General features: G+C 45.3%; 1 protein-coding gene across 2 annotated transcripts in view; it reads right to left on the bottom strand.

Annotated features, from left to right (window-relative positions):
* The window catches only part of ARIH1 (ariadne RBR E3 ubiquitin protein ligase 1), a 138551-nt gene that overhangs the window by 78577 nt on the left and 40960 nt on the right, over positions 1–19014 (bottom strand). For both annotated transcript variants that reach the window (XM_030577593.1, XM_030577594.1), the window contains exon 2: positions 18210–18277. In XM_030577593.1, the coding sequence (XP_030433453.1) occupies positions 18210–18277 (68 nt within the window). The remainder of the gene's footprint in view (positions 1–18209; positions 18278–19014) is intronic.

Genomic DNA, 19014 nt, shown 5'->3' with positions numbered 1-19014 from the left:
TACCCATCTAATTGCAGGCTTGTGAACAATTGTGATGCACAGGAAGTAAAATTCAGCTCACTCTCAGCTATGCTGTATCTGGAAGGCTCAAAATAAATGAAATTATTTTTATTCCACCTATTTGCTGCTTCAAGACTTTTAGCCACATCATTCTGAAGAAACTGATGTGACTATTTAAATACTCTTGGATGCTGCGTGAAGAGAATTACAGAAATATGCGAACAGACAATGAAGATGTACACCCTTACAACTAGTTACAAGGATTTGGTAGGCAGTTTGGATATCCAGGTCAGTGTTTTGAAAAAACACATTTTCCTAGTTCAAGATTACTGTATTTGTGAGTCTCACTCTGGAAAGGGACTATGTAAAAATAGCACCTGCTTACTCAAAGAAGAGATCTGTTCCCTGTACACAATCAGTGATATCTATTTATTTTAATGACATTTTTTCTTTCTGCAGAAACATAACTAGAACAGAAGATAATGTCAATCCCAGAAGAACAGGACAATTTACATTCCACTGTAAACAGCAATGTATCAGACAAATTTTTAGTAAAGACCTTCCGGCTAGGACATTTAGTCATTTCTCAAGCTCCGAAAATCTGAGTAGAAACAGTCTGAAATGAAGTAGTATTGAGTCTTATGTAGTGTCTCCAATTGAGTGTTTCTTACAATGTTGTATTTTAAGTTTTTGCATAACTATCAGAGCTAGATTCCTGTGAAAAGGAATATATGAAATCTAATTTGGGTAAGTGTCAACCAATATAGCAAATTAATTCCCATTTATGAGCAGTAGGATATCAGCTATCCAGCACTGAATCATGGTCTTAACATCCAGTTTTAGAACTAGAGAATTTAAATTATGCCCATTCTTCACACTGATAAAATTATGCTCATGGAGAGTACAGGCATTAGGGAGTCCATCTTTTAATTAACACATTTTTGTTGCCCATCTATCTAGACTACAAGAGGTTTCAAGGACACCATTAGGAAGAACTATTTCATATTTAGCAAAAACAATTTCACTAGGAGGGTAGTGAAGCACTGGAATGGGTTACTTAGGGAGGTGGTGGAATCTCCATCCTTAGAGGTTTTTAAGGCCTGGCTTGACAAAGCCCTGGCTGGGATCAGGCCTGTTTTGAGCAGCGGGTTGGACTAGACCTCCTGTGTCGCTTCCAACCCGTCTTCTATGATTCTATAATACTCTTAGTAACAAGACTCAATCTCAGAACTCACATGCTATTAAGCAACTTCCCTGATTTAATGGAGTTATTAGCAGATGATAGTGTAAATGCATTTTCAAGTTCCCCGTTCAACTAATCTTTAGTAAACAGTCATTCTGATCGCAATTGCATATGAAAAGTTCATTCAAAAGGTATTTTCTTCCATGTAATAAAATTCTGTACTTAGACTGGAGATCTGAATACAGTAAAAGCTTTTTTAACCGGCATGCTAGGAGAATGGGGGCAGTGCCAGTAAAATTAAAAATGCTGGTTAACTCAGAGGGAGGGCTTTGGCATTTGGGAGAGGTGCGTGGGAGGGGCTATGGGAAACAGACTCTAGGAGTAAGTCCAGGATGGGGCTTCGGCTGCCTTTATTTGGGGGGGGGTGGGGGGAAGGGAGATGGTCCTCGTCACTCACCTTCGGTGGTTCCCTGTCCTTGCTGCTCCTGGCACCCCCCACAGCTCCCATTGGCCACAGTTCCCAGCCAATAAGCTGGAAGCCCTGAAGTCAGCGCTCGTGGAGTGGGGATGGAGGCACTGTGCCTGCAGAGCCACCTGGCCATGCCTCCACCAGTAACTGCAGGGATGGGGAGCCACTTGAGGGGAGCTGCCAGAGGTGAGTACCCCTCCCCACATCTGGCATCCTGAGCCCCTCCAGTGCTCCAATCCCCTGCTCCCTCCCAAACCCAAATTCCCTCCCAGAGCGTGCCCTGAAACCCCTCCTACGCCTCAGCCCCCTGCCAGTCCCACATCAACCACACTATAAAACAGACTTTCTGTGCAGATCAGAAATGCCAGTTTATAGAACTTGCCAGTTGGGGAAGTACTGGATAAAGAGCTTTTACTGTAATATGGAAACATGCCAGAGGCATTTGGAAAACGCTCTCAATGGGTATTAGTTGTTCTAGCAGACAATTTATTTTTTCTAAAAGGACACAGATTTCAAGTGATTAAGGGGGAGAGAGTAGGTGCCCACTCCCAATGACTTTCAAAAGGAATTAAGTGCCTAACCATCATGTGTGCCTTTGAAAATCTTATATCATACTCAGACAATAGCTGTATTAACACAGAGTTAAAATTTAGAGTATCTATCAATAATTGGGAGTAAAATGCATTACATGAACACGGGAATTACTTCCCAAACAAATATTACAAATCCAAGAATTCCTTGTTAAGGTTAAGATTCACATACTAGAAAAATTAGATATACATACTCCTGAAAATCTCAATATTTGATTCAAGGTTATACCAGGAGATTGTGGCCCCAACTGCTATCTGCTGTGTGCAGAGTACAGTAAACATGTTATGCCACAGCTTATCTATTATATACAGCCAACACATCTTTTACTGAGTCAGCTATGCCACTCCCAGAGGTTCCTAACTTTTATAGACTCAGACTTTAAGGTCAGACGGGACCATTACGATCATCTAGTCTGACCTCCTGCACAGTGCAGGCCACAGAATCTCACCCACCCACCCCTGTAACAAACCCCTGACCTATGTCTGAGTTACTGAAGTCCTCAAATTGTGCTTTGAAGACCTCAAGCTGCAGAGAATCCTCCAGCAAGTGACCCGTGCCCCATGCTGCAGAGGAAGGCGAAAAACCTCCAGGGCCTCTGCCAATCTGCCCTGGAGGAAAATTCCTTCCGACTCCAAATACCGCAATCAGTTAAACCCTGAGCATGTGAGCAAGACTCACCAACCAGCACCCAGGAAAAAAATTCTCTGTAGTAACTCAGATCCTACCCCATCTAACATCCCATCACAGACTACTGGGCATACTTACCTGCTGATAATCAAAGATCAGTTGCCAAATTAATTGCCAAAATTAGGCTATCCCATCATACCATCCCCCCCATAAATTTATCAAGCTTAATCTTGAAGCCAGATATGTCTTCTGCCCCCACTACTCCCCTTGGAAATCTGTTCCAGAATTTCACTCCTCTAATGATTAGAAACCTTCATCTAATTTCAAGTCTAAACTTCCTGGTGTCCAGTTTATATCCATTTGTTCTTGTGTCCACATTGGTACTAATCTTAAATAATTCCCCTCCCTCTGATATATTTATAAACAGCAATCATATCCCCCTCAGCCTTCTTTTGGTTAGGCTAAACAGAGAAGACTATGTTTGTGACACAGCCACCTAAGAACCATCCTAAAAGATCACCAATCAAGCAATCCAGATTTCTACTTCCTTTGGACACTGTGGGGAAGGAGTTAATACATTATCTCTTCAATCAGCCCAAACTGACTTTTTTGCTATCAAGAATGAGGATGCATGAGATACCCTCTGGGTGCCACTACAGCCTTGTCACCTTCCTCTGGTATCTTACCAGATGACATAACATGATGACACCAACCTGATTTGGTGCAATTTCAGATATTTACCCATTTGCCAGAGCCCCTGGAAATTCAAGCTGTTTGACACCTTGGAATTCAAGGAAAGGGCATGTCATAAACGGATAGTTAAGAGTTAATGGAATAGAAGTACTTCATATCTCTTTTGCCTGGAAAGGGTTAACAAGATCAGTGAGCCAGGCTGTCACCTGACCAGAGGACCAATCAGGGGACAGGATACTTTCAAATCTTGAGGGAGGGAAGTCTTTGTGTGTGCTGTTAGCGTTTGGTTGTTGTTCACTCTGGGGGCTCAGAGGGACCAGACGTGCAACCAGATTTCTCTCCAATCTCTCTGATACAGGCTCTTATAAGTTCAGAATAGTGAGTACTAGGTAGATAAAGCGAGTTAGGCTTATGTTTGTTTTCTTTATTTGCAAATGTGTATTTGGCTGGGAGGAGTTCAAATGTGTATTTGGCTAAAAGGAGTTCAAATTGGTATTTTGCTGAAAAGATTTTAATTTGTACTTGTATACTTAGGCTGGGAGGGTATTCCCAGTGTCTATAGCTGAAAGACCCTGTAACATATTCCATCTTAAATTTACAAAGATAATTTTTACTGTTTTTCTCTCTTTAATTAAAAGATTTAAGAACCTGATTTTTTTTTTTATTCTGGTGTGAGATCTCAGGGGACGGGGTCTGGATTCACCAGGGAATTGGTGGGGAGAAAGGAGGGAAGGGGGAGAGAAAGGTTAATTTTCTCTGTGTTAGGATTACTTTCTCTCTCAGGGAGAGTCTGGGAGGGGGAAAGAGGAGGAGGGAAGAAGGTGAATTTTCTTCTCTGTTTTAAGATTCAAGGAGTTTGAATCACAGTGATCTTCCAGGGTAACCCAGCGAGGGGAAGCCTGGGAGAGGCAACGGTAAGGGAAAAGGTTTATTTTCCTTGTGTTAAGATCCAGAGGGACTGGGTTTTGGGGGGACCAGAGTGTACCAGGCACTGGAATTCCTGGTTGGTGGCAGCGCTACAAGTACTAAGCTGGTAATTGAGCTTAGAGGAATTCATGCTGGTACCCCATCTTTTGGAAGCTAAAGTTCAGAGCGGGCACAAGTGTCTTACTGATTAAGAGAAACCAGAACAGGCAAAGGGCCTGTGGGCTACGCCACAGATTTTCAAACAGGTCCAAGCAGACTGCAACCATCTTTCCTTTTTTTACGGTTAGATGGAAGACACTGACACTTTGTTGTAATAGGAAGTCTTAATACAGAAGAGGTTGAAAATCATTGTCTTAAATCATATTTTGATTTCTATGGTGACAAACCAAGGCAACCATTTCTATCTAGTATCAAAGCAAGGATCTGAATACTATAGTCAGCCCTCCCTGAAGTCCTTAGTGGACTCAATGTGTTAAGGACTATATGGCTCTGGAGAAACACTACATGCCGATTACCTTTATAGGTGTGATGTATTCTCATGTATTATCACAATATTTGAGTTGCAAACATAATAGGGGCATTTATGTTTAAAGTACTTTCACTAGCATTTGTAAATCTCATGGAAGCACTTCTATTGGAACTGGGTATTTTAAAAGCTCATCTTTACAAAAAAAATTGGGCCAAATTGACAGAACTATCATTAATCCATACCCTAGAATCTCTGAGGACAGCTTCCACAAACGCATGAAACTGGATTTTTCCACTGGACACTAGATTGGCCTGTGAGAGAAAACTGAAGAAAATCCAAACAATTCATTCTTCTTCAGTCATGACAGTGAAAAACTCCTGGTTATCAGGCACTAACTGGCTCTGTTGCTAAGTCTACTGTTGCCACACCATTTGCTACTATGCTTTGGGGTTAAATAAAGAATGAAGTGTAACACAGACAGTTATCACAAATGAAAGTTGCTGATAGTGCTGTTTTTTCCTCCAGCAGAAAACTAAGGTTTGTCTTCACTGTAACAGATGGCTTGAGTTACTACACTCAAGCTAGCCTAGCCTAGCCAGCTCAAGTGAGAGCAGATACACTAAAAAATATCACTAGAACGACACAGAGTGATCAGGTTAGCAGATGATGAGCTGCTGCATCCCAATACATTACTAACTTGAACATCAGCAGCACTCAAGCTTCAATCCACCCTCCAATTGAGCAGATAGCTGGTGCTTTCAGCTCCAGCTAACTCAAGCTAGAGATGTGTGTATATGAACAGGAGTAGGTTAGCAGCACCACTGAAGTTAAACACAAGTCCTAAGATAATGGACCTACGCTCCCTTTCATAGAGTGTCATAAACAGATAAGTAAGAGTTAATAGAATAGAAGTACCTCATCTCTCTTTTGCCTGTAAAGAGTTAACAAGATCAGTGAGCCAGGCTGTCACCTGACCAGAGGACCAATCAGGGGACAGGATACTTTCAAATCTTGAAGGAGGGAAGTTTGTGTGTGTGCTGTTAGAATTGGGTTGTTGTTCACTCTGGGGGCTCAGAGGGACTGGACGTGCAACCAGGTTTCTCTCCAATCTCTCCGATAGAGGCTCTTATAAGTTTAAAATAGTGAGTACTGGATAGATAAGGCGAGCTAAGCTTATGTTTCTTTTCTTTATTTGCAAATGTGTGTTTGGCTGAAAGGAGTTCAAATTGGTATTTTGCTGAAAAGATTTTAATTTGTACTTGTATACTTAGGCTGGGAGGGTGTTCCCAGTGTCTACAGCTAAAAGACCCTGTACCTATTCCATTTTTTTAAATTTACAAAGATAATTTTTACTGTTTTTCTCTCTTTAATTAAAAGCGTTTCTTGTTTAAGAACCTGATTGTTTTTTTTATTCTGGTGAGACCCTAGGGGACTGGGTCTGGATCCACGAGGGAATTGGTGGGGAGAAAGGAAGGAAGGGGGAGAGAAAGGTTATTTTCTCTCTGTGTAAGGATTACTTTCTCTCTCAGGGAGAGTCTGGGAGGGGGAGAGAGAAAGGGGGGGAAGGTGCATTTTCCTCTCTGTTTAAGATTCAAGGAGTTTGAATCACAGTGATCTTCCAGAGTACCCAGGGAGTGGAAGCCTGGGAGAGGCAACGGTAAGGGAAAGGGTTTACTTTCCTTGTGTTAAGATCCAGAGGGGTCTGGGTCTTGGGGGTCCCCGGGCAAGGTTTTGAGGGGACCAGAGTGTACCAGGCACTGGAATTCCTAGTTGGTGGCAGCGCTACAAGTACTAAGCTGGTAATTGAGCTTAGAGGAATTCATGCTGGTACCCCATCTTTTGGACGCTAAGGTTCAGAGTGGGGATTATACCATGACATGGGGAAAAGACCATGTTCATTGCTGGTGATGAATGAGAACAAAACCGAGCCTGACTTTCATATCCCCCGAGTTTATATAGTGGACAAACAGTGATTTTTCTTTGTTAACCACAAGCTTTTGCCATAAAATCATTGAGACATGAACATAGCACCCCCACACAATACCATTTTACAAGTCATTTTCAGACTAGTGCTGTGCTTGAAGACTGAGTAACAAGTATACCTTTTTTCAGTATCCAAAGAAGTGATGTCAGGTGAGTGGCTAGAAAGATATTGTGATGGGGCAAGGCCAGATGGCTATAAGAAAGCAGTGAGAAACAGGTATGTTAGCCCCAGGCTAAACAAATCCCTGTTACCATGGTAGTCAAATGGCAGTTGCTCCAGGTTAATCAAGACACCTGAGGCCAATTAAGATCCTTCCAGAGAATAGCAGAGACAGCTAGGTTGACTGGGGGCTTGGCTACAGTGGAGAGTTGCAGCGCTGGTGGTGGCTTTACAGTGCTGCAACTCACTCACCATCCACACTTGCAAGGCACATACAGCGCTGTATCTCCCTGGCTACAGCGCTGGCTGTACTCCACCTCGGCCTGGGCAATAACGACTGCAGTGCTGGTGATGCAGCACTGCTCCGCCAGTGTGGCCACCAAAAGCGCTGTTATTGGCCTTCAGAGGTATCCCAGAATGCCTGTTCAGCCACTCTGCTCATCAGTTCAAACTCTACTGCCCTGGCCTCAGGTGACCCACCCTTTAAATGCCCCGGGAATTTTAAAAAACCCCTTCCTGTTTGCTCAGCCAGGTGCGGAATGCAATCAGTGAATCTTTCCAGGTGACCATGCCTCCACATGCCAAATGAGCCCCAGCATGGAGCAATGGCGAGTTGCTGGACCTCATCAGTGCCTGGGGGGAGGAAGCTGGGCAGTCCCAGCTGCACTCTAGCCGTAGGAATTACGATACCTTTGGGCAAGTATCAAGGGCCATGCTGGAAAGGGGCCACGACTGGGACGCATTGCAGTGTAGGGTGAAAGTGAAGGAGCTGTGGAGTGCCTATTGCAAAGCCCACGAGGGAAACAGCTGCTCCGGCGCTGCTCCCACGACCTGCCGTTTTTACAAAGAGCTGGATGCGATACTTGGGGTGACCCCACTGCCAATCCGAGGACCACAATGGACACTTCAGAGCCGGGGGGGGGGAGGCGGCGGAGTGGGGGGAAAAGGAAACCGAGAGTGAGGGGTGGGGGAAGACACCCCAGAGTCCCTGGAGGCATGTAGCCAGGAGCTCTTCTCAAGCCAGGAGGAAGGTAGCGAGTAGCAGCAACTGGTACTTGGTGGAAGACAGAGGCTTTTATTTTGATAAGCGGCTTTTATTTTCAGGATGGAAATTTTTCAAGAGAGGAGGGAGGGTTCTGCATGCATGCATGCCTAGATGTGGAATAGCGAGGGGTGGGGGGAAACCATTGCTGCACACAGGCAAGCTGCATAGGGGCCAGGGTGGAATCTGCATTGCTGTTGAAGACCCTCCCGCTCTTCCCAGGTGACCAGCAGCAGCGAGATATCTTCCAGGATCAACTCCTGTGGAAAATGTTGGGAGAGTGTTCAGTGTAGGTGCCCCCTGCAGCTGTTTGCTTTCCCCAATGCACAGAAACCCCGAGGACAGTACAGCCCTGAAGCAATCAGTCCCCCTTACTCATCATTTCGGGGCTCCTGTGTGCTCTCTCTGGTATGGGAAAATTATGCTATTGTGAAGAATGTTACTCCTTCACTGTGTGGGAATAACTGTCTGAGATATAAACAATGCTGCCTCTGTTAAGTGTTGCCTTTCTTGCCTTTCCACAAGCAACCTTGAGTTCTCGGCTGCCCATGTTATCAACAGCTCAAAGACTCCAAAACCTCCAGAAGAAGCCGCGAAAAAGCAAAGACGACCTGCTGCAAGCAGTAATGGATCACTCTGCCACAGAGAATCAAAAAGTGCAGGACTAGAGGGAAAGGGAAAGCAGGATCCACCAGAAAAACACAGCGGCCAGGAAGAAAAGCACAAAGCAGCTGATAAGCTTCCTGGCACGCCAAGCGGACTCTATCCAGGCGCTCGTAGTCATGCAGGCAGAGCACTACATACTGCACCGGCCCCTCCCCATCCCAAAGCTCTTTCCCTTGTGCCCCAATGTCAGCTCAAACACTCTTCCCCAGCATCCAGGTTCTTACCACCACCGGCTGCCCTCAACACCTGTACGTTCACCAACCAGCCCTGGGAACTACGACCCTTACCCTCTGCACTCAACTCCCATCACCATGCAGTATAGGCATCCTGAAGTGCAGCAGTCATTGCACAGCACTCCAGACAGGACATATTCAAACCTGTGACTGTACAGTTCTCCACCCCACCCCTCTGCCCTTTTAGGTTCCCAAAATGTTGTGTGTCTGTCAATACAGTTATTTTCTTTTCAATAAATGAATTCTTGGATTTGAAAACAGTCTTTATTATTGCAGAAAGTCAAAGATACCTTAGCCTAGGAAAGAAACAGGCACTGAAAATCAGCTTAGGAAAAAACAGATTCCTACTAGCATTGTAACCATTGCACTTCACTCCCGTGCAAGGCACCAAACATTACTGTTGGTTTTCAGCCTCAAATTCCTCCCTCAAGGCATCCCTAATCCTTGAAGCCCTGTGCTGGGCCTCTCTAGTAGCCTTGCTCTCTGGCTGTGCAAATTCAGCCTCCAGGTGTTGAACCTCGGAGGTCCATGCCTGACTGAATGTTGCACCCTTCCCTTCACAAATATTATGGAGGGTACAGCACGCGGATATAACCCCAGAGATGCTGCTTTCCCCCAAGTCTAGCTTCCCATACAGAGATCGCCAGCATCCCTTTAAATGGCCAAAAGCACACTCCACAGTCATTCTGCACCGGCTCAGCCTGTAGTTGAACCGGTCCTTGCTCCTGTCAAGCTTCTCTGTATACACTTTCATGAGCTAAAGGCATTAACGGGTAAGTGGGGTCTCCAAGGATCACAATAGGCATTTCAACGTCCCCTACTGTGATCTTCCGGTCTGGAGAAAAAGTCCCTGCCTACAGCTTCCTGAACAGGCCACTGTTCCGAAAGATGCATGCATCATGCACCTTTCCAGGTCAGCCTGTGTTAATGTCAATGAAATGCTCATGGTGATCCACAAGCACCTGGAGAACCATAGAGAAATACCCCTTCTGATTAACGTACTCGGATGCTAGGTGGGGTAGTGCCAGAATAGAATATGCGTCCCATCTATCGCCCCTCCACAGTTAGGGAAACCCATTTGTGCAAAGCCATCCACAATGTCCTGCACGTTCCCCAGAGTCATGGTTCTTAGCAGAATGCAATTAATGGCCCTGCAAACTTGCATCAACACGATTCCAACAGTCGACTTTCTCACTCCAAACTGGTTCCCGACTGATCTTCCAGATGGCAATAGCCACCCGCTTCTCCACCATCAGGGCAGCTCTCAATCTCGTGTCCTTGCGCCGCAGGGTGGGGGCGAGTTCAGCACACAGTCCCATGAAAGTGGCTTTTCTCATCCGAAAGTTCTGCAGCCACTGCTCGTCATCCCAGACTTCCATGACGATGTGATCCCACCACTCAGTGCTTGTTTCCTGAGCCCAAAAGCGGCGTTCCACGGTGCTGAGCATTTCCGTGAATGCCAGAAGCAATTAAGTGTCATACGCATTAGGCGACTCGTTATCGTCAGACTCCTCATCACTTTGTATCTTAAGGAATAGCTCAACTGCCAAACGTGATGTGCTGGCGAGACTCATCAGCATACTCCTCAGCAGTTCGGGCTCCATTTCCCATAGAAATTGCGCTGCACAGAAACCGTTGAGAGAGTCAAGATGGCGCCAAATGTGGACGGAAACACAGGGATTGCTGGGATGTGAAGCGATGCATCCCGGGGCGCTGGGACAGGAAGCAGAATGACCCGCACCCTCCGCCCCCTTCCCACAACCCACAGCACCAAAATGGAGCCAAAATGGGACGAGGTGCTCTGTGGAATAGCTGCCCATAATGCACCACTCCCAACACCGCTGCAAATGCTGCAAAAGTGGCCACACTGCAGCACTGGTAGCTGTCAGTGTGGCCACACTCCAGTGCTTTCCCTACACAGCTGTAGGGAGACAGCTTTAACTCCCAGTACTGCACACCTGCAAGTGTAGCCAAACCCTGGGACACGTGAAACCAATCGGGGCTGGCTGAAACTTGTTAAAAACCTCCCAGTTAGTCAAGTGGACACACGTCAGGAGCCATGGGAGGAAGTTGCACTGTTGGAGAGACTAATAGGGCTTGGCTACATTTGAGAGTTACAGCGCTGGTGGTGGCTTTACAGCGCTGTAACTTACTCCCTGCCCACACTGGCAAGGCACATACAGAGCTGTATCTCCCTGGCTACAGCGCTGGCTGTACTCCACATGGACGAGAGGAATAAAGAGAACAGCGCTGGTGCTGCAGCACTGGAGTGCCGGTGTAAACAGTGATTAATCTTACTATGCTGTAACTGACCTCCGGAATTTTCCCATAATGCTTTTAACTAAAGAACTCTGTTTTGTTGTGATGCCTCTCTGTTTTGTTGTGAACTCGGGGCTCCCAGAGCCGCTTATCTAAAAAAACAAACACAGCAATTGTTTGCTAGAGCAGAGGCAGGCAGGAAATATCCATAGCTAGTGTTTGCTTGAGGAGAGAAACAGCACGGGGCGGGGGGAAAGTCCATCAGAGCAGCTGCTTATCTGGTCTGAAGGCTATTTGCATTTAAGAGTGAATGAGAGGGGGTGGGGGAAGTGGTCGGAATTTGCAAGGCAGGGAGCTGACAACACAGTGTTGGCTCCAAAAATCCACTCTCCCCGCCACGCTCCCTGTCACACTCCACCCCACCCCTTTTGAAAAGCATGTTGCAGCCACTTGAACACTGGGATAGCTGCCCATAATGCACCACTCCCAACACCGCTGCAAATGTGGCCACACTGCAGCGCTTTCCCTACACAGCTGTACGAAGACAGCTTTAACTCCCAGCGCTGTACAGCTGCAAGTGTAGCCAAACTCTGAGCAGCACACATCATATCAGGCACGAGGAAGGAGGCCCTGAGGTAAGGGTGAAGTGGAGTTGGAGGAAGTGGGGATTGCTGTGGGGAAGTTGCCCAGGGTATTGTATGCATTCTGTTTCTAAAAGGTCAGCTACCATAGCTGATACTATTAGAGTCCCTGGGCTGTAGCCCAGAGTAGAGGGTGGGCCTGGGCTCCCTCCTTTACTCCCCCGATTAATCACTGAGACTGGGAGACAACAGACTGTGCAACGGAGGATAGTTTCTCCTCACCTCCCTCACTGGCTTATGATGAAAATGGCTCAGTAGGCTGTGATCCTTGCCTCTAGAGAGAGAAGGGCTACGTGGAGAGTCACAGTGAGCCTCTGAGGCTAGTGAAATCCACCAAGAAACACAGGACCCACGGAGACAAGGACAAAGCTTTGTCACAATATGAAAAGTCATGAAAGGCAACTGTTCATTTCATAAACTTCACATATGTACAGATGGACTAACTCAGGCTGACCATTAAAACTTCGAAGACAGGTTGAGCCAAGGGCTGGAAGGAAGAGGGTTCAGGATCCTGCAAGCTGGTGTCTGGTAGTCTTGATCCCACTCCAACTTATCTTCAGAAGTAGAAATATTAGAAAACAATAAAACTAAACATACTACTCCATAAGCTGAAGACTACCACATCTGATCATGGAAAGTAACCATTTAGAAGACACTTAAACGGAAAAATCCTAGATTCATCTTTGATATACTCAGCAGTAAGGGATTCAGATGTAGTAGCTCAAAGCCCAGGCATAAAAGTGTAAATTATGGAAGGTAGCAAAACTTCAGTTCCGTGCACATTTGTCATTTCTAAACAAGTCATATAGAGAATAAGGATGTATATTTTCCTGTCACAAACTAACTAGTAACGTTTATACATCCAGAGGCATGTTCAAGCTTTGGGGAAATTCAAGCATCAGCATCCTGCCAACTGCAATGACAGTAGCATACCCTATATACTCGTTCATAAGCTGAATTTAAGTAAAAAAGGGAAGCATCAGAGAAGGAGGTCGGCTTATGAATGGGTATAGAGAGGGAGAGGTGGGACACAGCCCCTCCCCTCAACAGAGGGAGCAAGGAGAGGCAGCAGGGCCAGAAGGGAAGAGGCGGGGCAAGAGCGTTTCTGCTTCTGGACACGCTGCTCTCCCCCCAGCCTCCGAAACAGCTGCAGCTCCAGGGCTGGCAGGCTGCAGCCATGTCACTTGGCCCTGCCCCTGCAGAGCAGACTGCGGCCAGGCCACCCGGTCTGGCCCGCCGGAGCAGGCTACGGCCAGGCCAGAGACATCCTCCCCGGCCCTTCCTAGATAAGATGGGATGGGACAGGGAAAGAGAGTGTGGGGGTCCCAGGTTAAAGGGGGGGGTCATGGGGTTACTCCTCTGACTCCCAGCTTCTCCCCCACAAAAAAAGTTTCCTTAGCAGCTGCTGTCCTGGCCCGTCAGGGTAAACAGCTGGCATGCCAGGACATTTTGTTTACTTCGGTTTACCTCCGTACCTGCGGACACTCGAGATAAACAAACCATCTTGGCTCACCAGCGGCTTATCCTCATGGCCCAGGAGTCAAAGTTTGCTTACCCCTGAATTATAGAGTGGGCTTATGAACAGGTCATAAAATTTTTCCATTTTTACTTATCCATCTTGGGAGGGTCAGCTTATAAATGAACCAGCATATGATTGAGTATATTCATAGACTCTAGGACTGGAAGGGACCTCAAGAGGCCATCGAGTCCAGTCCCCTGCCCTCATGGCAGGACCAAATACTGTCTAGACCATCCCTGATACATGGAGATGTAGGGAGATTCCACAACCTCCCTAGGCAATTTATTCCAGTGTTTAACCACCCTGCCAGTTAGGAACTTTTTCCTAATGTCCAACCTAAATCTCCCCTGCTGCAGTTTAAGCCCATTGCTTCTTGTTCTATCCTTAGAGGCTAAGGTGAACAAGTTCTCTCTCTCCGCCTGATGACACCCTTTTAGATACGGTAAATCTTTGAGATCAAGAGGGAGAAATAGCAAGACTTGAGCATTTTTTGGTTCTCCTGGAGTTGAGCAGCATGTTGGGCATCAAATGTTAACTGCTGCTAAATAATATTACTTCCACGCAAACCTCAACCTTCCAGCGATCCTTTCCAAATACCAATTTTGCTTTCAGACACACATTGAGGACAATGGATGCTTAGTCATTGGATAGAATTGTTTCCCTTGACTGAATGCCTTGCTAATACCATTAAACAGAATCTGCTGAAACCTGCTCTGAGTATAAGATAAACGCATAGAGCATGATTTGGACTCTTCATAATGCCACACCAAAAGTGTCATCACAAAAGTATAAAAATTAACCTGTTCAATATAAAATGTGCATGACAATTGCAAAATGTACCAAGGGACAGAGAGGAGATCTCCATATTCTGAGAAAAGACTATATCATGATAGCTTTCACCCATGGTACTGCCTTCTTATAATTCAACAGGAAGTGTTTTATACCGCTGAAGGAATGAGGGTATGTGGGTACTCAGAATCAATGAAAAAAATCAGGCTACTTATTTATGTGCTTTATATTAGGAACACAAGTTTGATAATATTAAGAACCAGTAAGTGCTGCAAACGTCGTTCTGTCTGACTCTCCAACACTGCAGAGGGGGATGTGTAAGTGGACAGTGTGTGGTCAAAAGTTACTTTCTTTAAAAAAAGGCATATTGCTAGTACCTTTAAATACATTTTAACAGAATTTATTTTGTTTTTGGCTGACTTCTGGATTCCACTCTACTCAGACAAGGAAAACACTAGTCATTTTCAGTATCACCTACACTAGCACAATGCCAAGTTAACACTTGCCAGAGAATATTTAAAGCTAAACAAGCCTTTAAAATATGTATTTGGTTTTGTAAGACTACCATATCTACATTAAGTAGGTGGCCACATTCTTTTAAATAGAAGCTTCTCACTGAAATAGAGGGATGAGAGCAAAAGATGGGTTTGTGGACTCTGGGCTCATTTCCAGCTCTGCCCCCAACTCACTGAAGCAGAGTGAAATTTAAAGCCCTGAATGCTCAAATGACTATCTCCTCGCCACTATATTATGTAACACCAACTAGTCATCAGAAGCGCTCAAGCTAGCACCTTGGTATAAAAAGAGGCTGTCAGCTGGGTCTTCTCTATGAAAAATGAACACACAAACTTTCATGAAACCACCACCCCCCTTGGTTTCACACATCTGAGCTTCAGGGGAGTGCTACAAAGCTTTGCTGGGGGGGTTTCTGGGAAAAGAGGGTTGGGGGCATCAATAGTGGCTTGGGAGGAATTGTTTTAATACCCTTGATGTAATAGGAAATGTTGTTAGCAAGCTGATAATGTTGTTTACTAGCATTGGCTGGCAAGGATCACCTATTACAGAGCTTGCTTTATGGTTGTAATTTTCAAATTTTGCACAAAAGACAAGCATTGTAACAAATGACATTACTCAAGGTTGATATTTACCGAAGTATGTTACAAGAATACATGTGTATTTAAAAGATTTCTGTTGGGTTCTGTAAAATCCTTTTAAATGCCTAATCTTACAACAATGTCCCCTTAAAATATCACTTGTGGTCTTCCTTTCTCAAACTGATTCTACTTCCTACTGGCCAGTATACAGGTGGTAAGTGAGAAAGCCAAGAACAAGTGTTGATGCTTAAGCAAGCATGTCCAGGTGTCCACTATTGCAAAGTGAAAACTCCAGGATGGCAGCCAGATTAGAATTTGACCTGGCTGAATACTCAACATGGGGAAATTCAGACAAATAAGACCACAGAAAAAGACAGCAGCTTTATAGAAGAATCCAAATGTTACTGCTTGCAGTCAGCTAGTTAAGTGACCTCAACATAAGTGCATTCTTTCAAAACAAAAAACCCTTTAGATATTTTCAATATTAGCTCTTAAAATATTACTAAGTTTGAAAGTCAGGAATCTAGAAAGTTGTACCAGTAGTTCAGAAAATCTCAATGTCAAAACTTTGGGAATGGCTAAGGTTTTAATATCAGCCTTATCTTTGTCTCCTTACCCTTGACTACCATATACGATTCAGCTACTGTTACAGACCTCTACTATCCTGCAGCAAAGCTACGTAAGAGCATCTGAACTGCAAACCCACCCACTAATTAGCTAAAGTCAGACTCCTTCCATACTCCCATTATGGGCTAAACCCCACATTCCTTTATATATGGGTCACATGAGATCCTGCCTTTTTCCATTATGTGGAATGGACATCCACCACCATCACTTCTCCAATTAACTGAACCTGTACTGATCAGTGACCACATTCTCCCAACACATACCAAAGAAATGGTTTCCACATGTACCCAAAATAGGCCATGGATCACCCTATCACTATCTCTTCTAAACAGCTTCATAGGCCAGAGATCCCCCTGTAACCAATGCAGGCCAGAAAAAGCAGTTATCCTACAAGATTCCATACTACTGCACTGCACAGGCTCACACACTCTCTCTCTCTAGTTACATTTTTCTTGTCTTAAATTAGTGGAGTTCTAACGTCAGCAAGGAGAAGATAAGTGAGGTCAAGGTAAAGAACCAGCACGACTGCCTTACCAGTGTTTCTAGACTGATGTCCCAATATATAATCAACTTGTATGAGAACCCTGACTTTCCTGGCTCCCGTATTCTCTTTTACAGAGACTATCATATTTGCCTTTGTTACCAATCTAGCTGCTGGACTTGGGCTCAGAGGTTATACAGCAACACCACAAACTAGCAAAGCCTTCTTTCATTCCAAAAGTACAAATCTTTGTGTTTTCAGAAGAAACATTCTGTTCCGGCAACAATGACTAGAAATCAAAAGGTAGCAGCAAAATACTTTTCCATAGAAAACTCAAGATTGAAATCACAACCCCAAAAAAGACAAAAAAAAATCAGTGTCCAAAAGATGAAAACAAGGTAGGCTAGAACATACTATACTGATGCCCTGTATAGGTCAAGAGCAATTTAGTCATTGCAGGATTAATGAAGAGTCTATTTCTGGCCACCCAAGACTCAACATGTTAGACGCAAAAAAAGACCAACACACAAGGATGACATGCAGAACGCACCCAATCTGAGTATTGTAAGAATTTACAAGGTAACAGAAACGTGTGTGTGCGTGCTTGCTTCTCTTAGGGCAGGGGTGGGCAAACATTTTGGCCCGAAGGCCACGTCAGGGAATAGAAATTGTATGATGGGCCATGAATGCTCATGAAATTTGGGTTGGAGTATGGGGGTGGAGGGAGGGCTCTGGTTGGGGGTGCAGGTGATAAGGAGTTTGGGGTGTAGGAGGATGCTTTGGGCTAGGACTGAGAGGTTTAGAGGGCGGGAGGGGGATCAGGGCTGGAACATGGGAAGGAGTGTTGGTTCCAGCTGGAGGTACGGGCCCTGGGGTGGGGCTGGGGATGAGATGTTTGGGGTGCAGGAGGATGCTCCAGGCTGGGATCAAGGAGTTTGGAGAGCAGGGTGGGATGGGGAGAATGATTGGGGCAGGGGGAGAGGCTCGGGGCGCAGGCTCAGAGCAGTGCTTACCTCAAGCAGCTCCCGGAAGCAGTGGCATGTCCCTTCTCCGGCTCCTACCTGGTGGTGCGGCCAGGCGGCTCTGCACACTGCTTCATCCACAGGCACCCCCCTGCAGCTCCACTGGAACACTTAGGAGCTGGAGCGGGGCCATACCATGGCTTCCAAGAGCCACACGGTGTGGCCCCCAACCCGGCATCCCAGCTGGAGCAGGACCACACAGTGCGGCCTCCAACCCAGCGTCCCAGCTGGAGCAGGGCCATGCAGTGCAGCCCCCAACCCAGCGCCCCAGCTGGAGCGGGGCAAGCCCCAGCCCCCACTCCCAAGCAGGAGCGCATGGGCTGGCTTAAAACAGCTCGTGGGCTGCATCTAGCCCACAGGCCATAGTTTGCCCACCCTGTCTTGGGGCATTTGGAATTCTTGCAGAAACACAAAATTCAGAGAGCATATACACATGAAACTGGAAGGGAATTGGGGGATGGAAAAAAGAGTCAAGAGCAACAAATGCCCCCTCAAAAAAAAGCAAAAAAATACCCCTCATGGGTATTTACTTTCCCCATTAGCCTCTGAAAATTATCAGGGCTAAAACAATAACTGGTGTGCACTGCTATGTAAAAAGGAAAGATTTCCTCTACCTCACAGAGTTTCCATACACGTTGTATTCATCTAATCCATGACTAGATCAATCCAGTCATCTGCACTTCTTATGGGTTTCAAGTGAAAGGTGTCTGTCTATCGAAAAGGTGGCTACTTACCTTTCCATCAGCTTCTCTTTATCCCAGTTGAAATGGCTAAGTAGTATTCTGGTGATAGTTGCCGGATTCTAGAAAAAAAAAAAAATATAATGTACAACAAACAACAGTACACTCTTGTAACTCAGTCCATGGGTGATCAGGGACCTGAATAAGGCTCTTGACAAGCAAACATGGAGGCCACGGATTCTAAATGTTTATTGACAAGTTGTACTGTCCTCATCTCCACATTGGGTGAATTATTAGTCCAAGTAGATAAACACATTTGAAAAATTAAATAGGCTTAACATTTGTTTGAATATAAGCATTTTTCATAAGTGCTACCCTAAGAAATTCATTTAAGCAAAATGGAAAAAACTTTTGTAGACTCAATGCTCCATATAAGTCACCACAGCAGCTGACTTCATTTCTACTGCTTATCACTGAAGAGACAAGGGGGGTGAGGTAGTATTTTTTTCGGATCAACTTCTGTTGGTGAAAGACAAGCTTTCAAGCTACACAGAGCTCTTCTTCAGGTCTGGGAAAGGTACTTAAGAGTCACAGCTAAATACAAAGTGGAACAGATTGTTTAGCATAAGAAGTTAACACATTCTAAGGAACCAATGAAGTATCAGAGGGGTAGCCGTGTTAGTCTGGATCTGTAAAAGCAGCAAAGAGTCCTGTGGCACCTTATAGACGAACAGACGTTTTGGAGCATGAGCTTTCGTGGGTGAATACATTATCCGACGAAGTGGGTATTCACCCACGAAAGCTCATGCTCCAATACGTCTGTTAGTCTATAAGATGCCACAGGGACTCTTTGCTGCTT

Source organism: Gopherus evgoodei, chromosome 10 (assembly GCF_007399415.2).
Source record: "Gopherus evgoodei ecotype Sinaloan lineage chromosome 10, rGopEvg1_v1.p, whole genome shotgun sequence".
Classification (NCBI taxonomy): domain Eukaryota; kingdom Metazoa; phylum Chordata; order Testudines; family Testudinidae; genus Gopherus; species Gopherus evgoodei.
The sequence above is the reverse complement of the archived record's forward strand: the minus strand, read 5'-3'. Positions and strand labels throughout refer to the sequence as shown.